Source organism: Gopherus evgoodei, chromosome 2 (assembly GCF_007399415.2).
Source record: "Gopherus evgoodei ecotype Sinaloan lineage chromosome 2, rGopEvg1_v1.p, whole genome shotgun sequence".
Taxonomy (NCBI): Eukaryota; Metazoa; Chordata; order Testudines; family Testudinidae; genus Gopherus; species Gopherus evgoodei.
Window position 1 is genome coordinate 189,606,811 of NC_044323.1, and position 8,741 is coordinate 189,615,551.

General features: G+C 43.4%; 1 protein-coding gene across 2 annotated transcripts in view; it reads left to right on the forward strand.

Annotated features, from left to right (window-relative positions):
• The window catches only part of SLC66A2 (solute carrier family 66 member 2), a 105,013-nt gene extending 101,051 nt beyond the window's left edge, over nucleotides 1-3,962 (forward strand). For both annotated transcript variants that reach the window (XM_030552585.1, XM_030552586.1), the window contains one exon: nucleotides 563-3,962. In XM_030552585.1, the coding sequence (XP_030408445.1) occupies nucleotides 563-770 (208 nt within the window). In that variant the 3' untranslated portion in view covers nucleotides 771-3,962. The remainder of the gene's footprint in view (nucleotides 1-562) is intronic.
• Nucleotides 3,963-8,741: the final 4,779 nt, after the last annotated feature.

An 8,741-nucleotide genomic window follows, 5' to 3' on the forward strand; every position in this document is an offset into this window, starting at 1 on the left:
GGATGGATGGCTGCAGGGCGATCTCCCGCCTTCAGCAAGCCAGTGGCCTGTGGTCCCACTGCCATGCTGGAGCCTCTGCATTTATTTATTGACACATAAAGCTTTCACAATTTTAAAATACTGTGCACTGAATTTTTAATTTTTGGTACAGAATGCCCTCAAGAATTAAAAAGGCCTCCATTGTGAAACAGACAGTAAACATCTGACCAGGCAGAGAGAGATAAGAGTCTCTTCCCTCCTACTTGACAGGAGCATGTTTATCATCTCCTAGTGACCTGCCTTAACTCATGTACCTTCAGAACATAATTTTCAGTACAGATACAGAATTTCTTAAACAAATGATCGTATATACATTTTGCAATGATTATGATGACCGGGGGGCTCTTGATAGAGAATTCACATGTCACCTTTTGGTCAACTTAATATGCATACATCTGGCCTGGGGGATCCTGGGAAAATTCTATACCCGCCCCCCTAGCCCCTGGGTGCTCTCTGCCAGTTAGCCCCAAGAGGTTCCCAAGTCACACCCTCTTTAATTCTTCTGTTGTGTCCCTTTTTGTAGTGTCAAGATGGTGCTGATGTGGACCAGCGGCGATACCTTCAAGACTGTTTACTTTATCCTGAACCAGGCTCCTTTCCAGTTCTCCATTTGTGGCCTGCTCCAGGTCTTTGTGGACATGGCCATCCTGCTACAGGTTTACTTTTACAGCTACTACCCTCAGAAGCCAGCATCCCACACTACACACCCAGCCAGTACAAAGGCACTCTGAAGCACATGGTGGAGATGGCTACAGGTCAACAATGTTGTGAAGTCTGCCTGTGCAGCTTTTCCTTCCACTTGTAAATACTGTACTATTTTGATGAGTTGAAAACAAGAGAGAAGAATGCTCAGAAACACAAGAAGTTTGGTATTTTTAATGGTTTGCTTCTGTTTGGTTTCAGATTCATTGTATAGAATTTGTCTTTCTGGGGGTGGTGTGTGGACAGTGTTTATTTTTTGCATACTTACCTATGAGCCTTATAAATTCACGTGTGTGTGTGTGTGTGTGTGTGTATGTTTGTACGTATAATTGCAAAGGCTGGATGTTTGTGTTTTTAATGCTATTTAAAGAAATGTTAAACCACAGAGATGATTGAATATTTTATCTGAAGCTTTTACCTATTTATATAAAGTGTGTATTTTGGAAGTAAGTTTGGAATATCGGAGTTAAATATTTCAGTGATGTATGAAGATATCGTCAAAGTTTCAAAAAGGTTGGGTGCAGTGGATCAGAAAGGTGGGCAGGGGGAAAGGGACTGAGAAGGGATGGTGAACAATCTAAAGTAAACCAGTAATAGCCAGTATAAAACGTAAATGTACTGTGTGCACACACTCACACTGCTGGATCAGTGTGGCACTGAATAGATCAAGGTGAGGGATAGTTTCAGGGAGATTATGGTGTGGATGATGCTATGGCCACATCTAAACTAGACATAGCTAGTTACCGGGTGGGATGAAGAGAGAATTTAAGAGGAGGAGAGAGGGAGTCTAACATAACTAAGTAGTCTTGCTTTGAAGCAGCTGCGTTCAGGAACAGAATGGGGCCCTGCATGATTAGGGGTGCACAAGTGGGTCATTGATGGTGTGTGACAGAGACTCCGGGTGGGTTGTTGGGATGCCTACAGCAGTGCTGAATGGGACCAGTAGGCAGGCATTGCCAAGAGTACTAGTGAATAATTACTAGGCAGTGGTTGAGAAATTGGGAAAAGCAGGAATAAAGATGTCAATGAAAACGGGTTACTGAGGTTTGGAGTGGAGAACACTTTGTGTGGGAGAAGTAAAGCAGTAATCTAGAGAGCAGGGTCTGCTTTCTAAAAATGTGCTTAGTTAAATATTGAGATTCACATTAGTATTATTGACTGCCAGGTGACACCAGTTTGTGTTCTGGGATATTTCTTGTGTTAGCCAAACATGCAAATGCTACAAAAGAACAGGTGTGAAGATAAGTATATTTTGTTTTTCTGCTATTCAAGATCTTCCAGGCTGTTTACTTTTAGAAAGCTAGATAGAAACTGGAAGGGAAAGTGAGAAGGCCCGAGGGGCATATAATGTTATGTATAATCTAAATCGTATATAATTGTATGTTTGCCAACATCAGTCATTGTGCCCTTTCTGAGAATTGGCACTTCTTTGGAAATGCTAAGTGGATACAGTTTTAATGTTCTGTTTTGAAGCCCTTTGGCTTCAGCCAGTTGCCATGATGAGCCTAGCTTGACCTGTAGGAGATGAATACAGATCGATTACTGAGTCCCAGAAACAGTTGTCTGTGTTGCCTTCTTCTTTGAGATTCAGTCTTCCCTGCCAGATAAATGCTGCCTTCCTGCAGATACTGCTGTTTTAGGGCAATGCTAGATTTCCAGTGAGACATTTTTGTTTTCTGAGAACATTCCAGAAAAAATACATTATCTTAAATAAGGCAAGTCTGGGATATCACGTCTTCAGTTTTCAATCAGGTGTTCTCACTAACCTGCTATATTTGGCTCTATCATGCTTTAGGTATGGACCATCTTTAATGTGGGGTGGCCATTTTCTTGTGAAGAGTAAAAGCGTATAGTCACAATGCAGTAAAGTCTATCAGGAATGTTTATTTTAGGATAATTGACATCAAGTTGTCCTTTGCTGTTGTGCTTTGGTTTCCTTGTTTCTGAAGTCTTAATCTCTCAATCTAAAATAAATCCCAAACTGGCTGGCTTGACCGCTGGGATCCCACTCCCCATGCATTTCTTGGAGGTGATCTCCTCTGCTTCTGAGCCAAATCCTGTTTCATTGGCAAAATTATCATTATCTTCAATGGGGTCAGGATTTGGCTGTATGGGTGTGGCATGATCCAAGCACAGTATTGCATTTGTGCACCCTAAGCCTTTGGTTTTTATGGAGCAGCTTCTGAGCTGATCATGTTCCCCCTTCAGGATGGCTGGGTGGTGAGCACTGCCCTGGCAGCTGGATGTAGAGGAGATTGGTATATCCCAGAGTAACACATAGGACCTGCCCTGGTCTTTGGTGTCTGCACCCGGGCCACTGGCAAATCTACACAAATAAACCAAAACTCAGGAAAATAGTTCAATCTGAGGGCCTGGCAAAGAGTGCTATGGTCAAACTCTTGACTCCATGCTTTTTGTTTGACACCATACTCTTTTATGCCTGAAGTGACCTTACAAAGACAATGTATGTGGCATGGCAGACTATGAATGTTTTATTCCTCTCCCTTTCTCAAATGTTCTCGTTGTGTTAAAAGAACATCTGGGCTTTTCTCTTTTTAATTAAAAACTTAACGACTGTCCTCTCTGGTGTATGCTGCTTCAATGAGGATTGTATTTCTACTTGTATGCAAACACTTTCTCACATGTTTTAATGGTTTGTTTTTTTAATAACTTGTAGTACTAAACTTTTTGTACCTGATGGTCTTTTTTTCTATTATTGTATGAAACAAGGGTGTAATAGCTAAATGGCTGCTAAGGTCTCTTGGCTTTGTGTAACAGGTATTACTGAAGATAAAATGAACATGGTTTTTCCTTTCTTCTTTTGGGACTCTTTGGTCTGCAGCTTCTTAACAGTCTGCCGTCACTACCAAAAACAGTATGCTTGATGAACAAGTTTCTTTCATACCAGAGCTGCAAATGCTGGAAGAGAAGCCAGCGGACTAATGTCTAAAGTCATTTTCTATTTAGAGCATTTGAAAAGCTGGGATACTTGGCTAGGAACTCTCTTGAACTTCATCTTGAAAGATGTTTTAAAAGCGAAGTTACAGAACTTTTTATATGTAAGGAATTATCTGTAGCAGTGATCACCTCAGAGAACTAAGAAATCAATTACTTTATAAATACATATTTGTTGAATGTATGGTACGTTTCATGGAGCTCACGTTCTCTGTCAATTGCAGTGATTTAAAAACAATTAAATAAAGCAGTCAATTATACATAAATTCAGTGTTGCTTTATGTTTTCTTCAAATGTAAAAAAGGAATCCTATTATTTAAAGATTTTGTATTGCTCATCTGGTCTGGGACCTTGTCCTCATATTTTTCCCTAGAAAGGACAAGCAGGCTTTGGTTGCTATATAAGTAATCATGAAGCGTACAATGTCCTAAGATTAAAGTCTAGGACTAGGATTCACAACATAGGATCCTAGGGGATGGATAAAAATCAGGTTTTTTTTTAATTTAAATTAGATTTTCTTTCTTTAAATTATAATGATGTTTTCTTTTTAAAAATAAACCTGTTTGAAATCTGAATTTAATACAAAATATGTTAAGTCATAAACTTGTGTAATCTCTTAAACCATTTAAATAAAAAATAAATGGGCTGAATCCACAAGTTTCTATCAAAAAAATTTGGATTAAAGGCTGCCTTACTATATAAAGAGAGAATTAGGAGGGAAAAAATCTAATGGTTGAAGTCAAGCTTTATAAATATGGGTCATGTAAACAATAGGTCATGTACGGTATTGTGGGGGCCTCAGGAGATGTGCTGCTGGGTACAAGAAACTGGCAAGATCATCACAGGCATTGGGACCTGGCCTCTGACTCCAGTTGACACCATCATGTATCTCATCAGGATCATCCATTGAGCCCACCTCCCTGGTCTCAGACTCCTGTTTTATAGCTTCCCCCTACCTGCCTGGCTCAGTTATCAACTTATGAATATTCATGACTCCACCCATCAGTCACCATTTTCTAACATACTAAAAATGTACAGTTAATAAGAATGTGAAAATATCAAGCTATATAATTTGCTTAAATAAATGTCTATAGGTCGAGTATATCCTCCGAGGTAGCAAAAAGCTGTACCAAAACTAGTATAAAGACTCTGTTTAGTTGTAAATAGTTATATCAATGAATGAGAAGGCACCTTTCTTTAGAAGATAACTGAAGTACAAATGGAAAAGTTGATTAAAATTGGATGCTTTAAATAGAGGCTTTAAATCAATCCACCCTGCTGGGTTCTGTCTCCAGCTCTTTCATGGACTGTCGGTGTGACCTTGAATAAATCACTTTGCCTCTGTGTGCCTCAGTTTCCAGGTGGAAAATGGAGGATAGAAACTCACAGGGATGAAGTGTTTAATTATTATTCAGTGATTGCACCTTGCAAGGGTTCTCATGAGGGCATATTAGAGGAAGAATAAGAGACCAGCCATAGGACCAAGTGTCAAACATCCCCCCTTCTATTATTTCCCAACTATCCAAAGTTTTCCCCAGCCTTTTTGAAGGGGGTCAGGGAACTGAAACTACTCAGGATTTCTTGACCATAAAATCATGTTATGGTTTATAGATGAACATTTCCCCTAACCAGGGGTGGATGAGAGTGTGGGGCCTTGGCTACACTGGCGCTTTACAGCGCTGCAACTTTCTTGCTCAGGGGTGTGAAAAAACACCCCCCTGAGCGCAGCAAGTTACAGCGCTGCAAAGCGCCAGTGTAAACAGTGCCCCAATGCTGGGAGCCTGGCTCCCAGCGCTGCAAGCTAATCCCCACTGGGAGGTGGAGTACCTACAGCGCTGGGAGAGCTCTCAGCGCTGGCGCCGCGACCACACTCACACTTCAAACTCTGCCACGGGAGCGCTTTTTGGAGTTTCGAGTGCAGCCAAGCCCTGGGTGTGAGATATTACATCCTCCCATGTTAATTAGAAAATGAAAGCAATCGGGCCTAGACTGGCCCATTGGGTACCAGGGCATTTGACCAGTATGTACCTTACTGGTGGAGTTTGGTTAGCCCTGACATCCATGTTGCTGGTGGAGCATGTGGTAGATAGGAAGGAACTAGGGAGCTGCTGTTTCTGCTTTTAGTGATTTGGGGAGCTACTGCTATTATTTGTAGAGCAGAATAGAGACTGAGGAGATAGGGAGGTAGGGTTGCCAACTTTCTAATTGCACAAAATGGAACACCCTTGCCCTGCCCATGCCCCAAGGCTGCACCCTTTCTCCAAAGCCCTGCCCCTTCACTGAGGCTCTGCCCACCTTCCCCTGTCTCCATCCCTGCTTGCTCTCCCAACCCTTCCTCACTCAATCTCACCAGGCTGGGGCAAGGGGTTGGGATGAGGATTTAGGGTGGGGCTGGGGATGAGGGGTTTGGGAGGCAGGAGGGGAGTTCTGGGCTGAGGCCGAGGGAGTTGGAATGTGGGAGGGTGCTCCTGTCTAAGGTATGGGGTCTGGTGTGTGTGTAGGGGGGGATATGGGCTCTGGTCTAGGGGTGCAGACTCCAGGGTGGGGCCAGAAATGATGGGTGCTGGGGCAGGACATTGGTGTGTGGGTGGGGGCTCCATCAAGGGCCAGGGATGAGGTATTTGGGGTGCAAGAAGAGGTTCCAAACTGGGGTAGGGGGTTGGGGGTGTGGGATCTGGGCAGCAGTGTGGGTGCAGGAGGGGACTCCAGGTGGGAGTAGGGGGATGTGGGGTAGACGTGCGGGCTCTGGGTGATGCTTACCTCAGATGGCTCCCCCCAAGCAACATGTCCCTTAGCTCCTAGGTGGTGGTGCAGCCAGGAGACTCTGCGCGCAGGCTCTGCCCCCATAGTGCCCATTGGCTGTGGTTCCCGGCCAATAGGCGCTATGGAGCTGGCGCTGAGATCGTGGCCCTCCCTCCACCTAGGAAGCAAGGGACATGTTGACCCCCCCGTTGGGAGCTGTGCGGAGCTAGGTAGGGAGTCTGCCAGCTCTGCACCAACTAGACTGTCAACTGGCAGGTCAGGAGTGCTGACCAGAGCCACTTGGGTCCCTTTTTGACTGGGCTTTCTGGTCAAGTGAGTGGGGGGGGGGAGACATAAATTAGGTAGAAAGCAAAAGTAGGGAATTAAGAGTGATTTGTGGGGAGTTTCAGAGACTGTGGGGGGAGAAGGCAGAAAATAGAGGAGAGAGCGGGGTGGGGGCACGTCAGGGATACAAGGGAGTCTGGAAATTAAGTAAAATGCTGATTGCCCTGTTACAATTTGCTAATAGAAGGGCTGGACTGTGCAACACTTATGGACTATGGAGAGCACTTACCCATGTTATTCCCAGTCAAGTCAAGGGGATTACTTCTGTTATTGCTCAGTGTAATAAGTTGCACAGTATAGCTCAAAATGTACTCCTATGGCCAGTTTCTGCCATGCTGAGTCACAAGTCATCTTTTTTTTACTCTGTGACAGGGCCCATTGAAATTAGTGAAACTCTTATGACCAACTGGGTCAAATTCAGCCTAACAGTAAATGGGAGCTGTCAAGGTATTATTCCCACTTTGAACTTTAGCGTCCAGAAAGTGGGGACCTGCATGTACCCCTCTAAACTTAATTCCTAGCTTAGATCTGATAGCGCAGCCACCAACCAAAAATATAGTGTTATGGTACACTTCCTGTCCCCCAAAAACCTTCCCTGGGGGACCCAAGACCCAAATCCCTTGGGTCTTAAAACAGAAAGAAATACACCATTCCCTCTCCTTCCCCCTCCCAGACTTTCCCTGAGAGATACACTGATCCAAACTCCTTGGATCCTAAAACAGAGAGGAATTAACCTCCCCCCCCCTTTTCTTCCCCCACCACTCCCTGGTGAGTCCAGATCCAATCCCCTTGAGTCTTACACAAGGGAAAAAAAATCAATCGGGTTCTGAAAAAAGAGAGCTTTTAATTAAAGAAAGAAAAAATAAAACTTATCTCTGTAAAATCAAGATGGAAAATGTTTACAAGGTCTTCAGCTTGTATAGACTAGAGGGATTCCCCCCACCTCCACCAGCCTAAGATACAAGTTACAGCAAACAGAGGTAAAATATCCTTCTAGCAAAATACACATTTGCAAATAAAGAAAACAACCATAAAGACTAATCCGTCTTCTATCTAGTACTTATTATTTTGAACATGAGACACTGTTTCAGAAAGATTGGAGAAAGATCTGGTTGCATGTCTGGCCCCTCTTAGCTCCAAGAGAGAACAAAGAACAAAACAAACAGCACAAACAAAGACTTCCCTCCACCAAGATTTGAAGTATCTTGTCCCCTGATTTGGTTCTTTGGTCAGGTGTCAGCCAGGTTCACTGAGCTTGTTAACCCTTTACAGGTAAAAGAGACATTAACCCTTAACTATCTATTTATGACACGCCCCCCAAATCTCAGACAGTGTGGAACCACACTGGCGGTGATTTCTTACTAGAACGTTAGAATAAACAGATTAATAACACACATGCACCGTTACATATACTACTAATTATGTAAACTACAAGATTTTTCACATTTTAAGGACAATTTTTAACCAGTTGATTCTGGGAAACTTTTACGGGAGAGTGCATCAGCTACTTTGTTAGAAGCTTCTGAAATGTGTTGAATTTCAAAATCAAAATCTTGGAGAGCTAAACTCCATCGAAGAAGTTTTTTGTTATTTCCTTTGGCAGTATGAAGCCACTTTAGCGCAGCATGGTCGGTTTGTAGCTGGAAGCGCCGTCCCCAAACGTATGGGCGTAGCTTTTCCAGGGCATACACAAATAATGGCGTAGCATTCTTTTTTCACTGATTGACCAGTGGTTTTTCCTTTCAGACAGTTTCTTGCTGAGAAACACGACAGGATGGAAGTTTTGATCCGGTCCTTCCTGCATTAAAACTGCTCCCACACCACGCTCAGATGCATCTGTGGTTACTAGGAATGGTTTGTCAAAGTCTGGGGCCCTTAGCACTGGGTCAGACATGAGCATCGCCTTAAGATGGGTAAAGGCCTTCTGACACTCATCAGTCCACTTAACTGCATTCGGC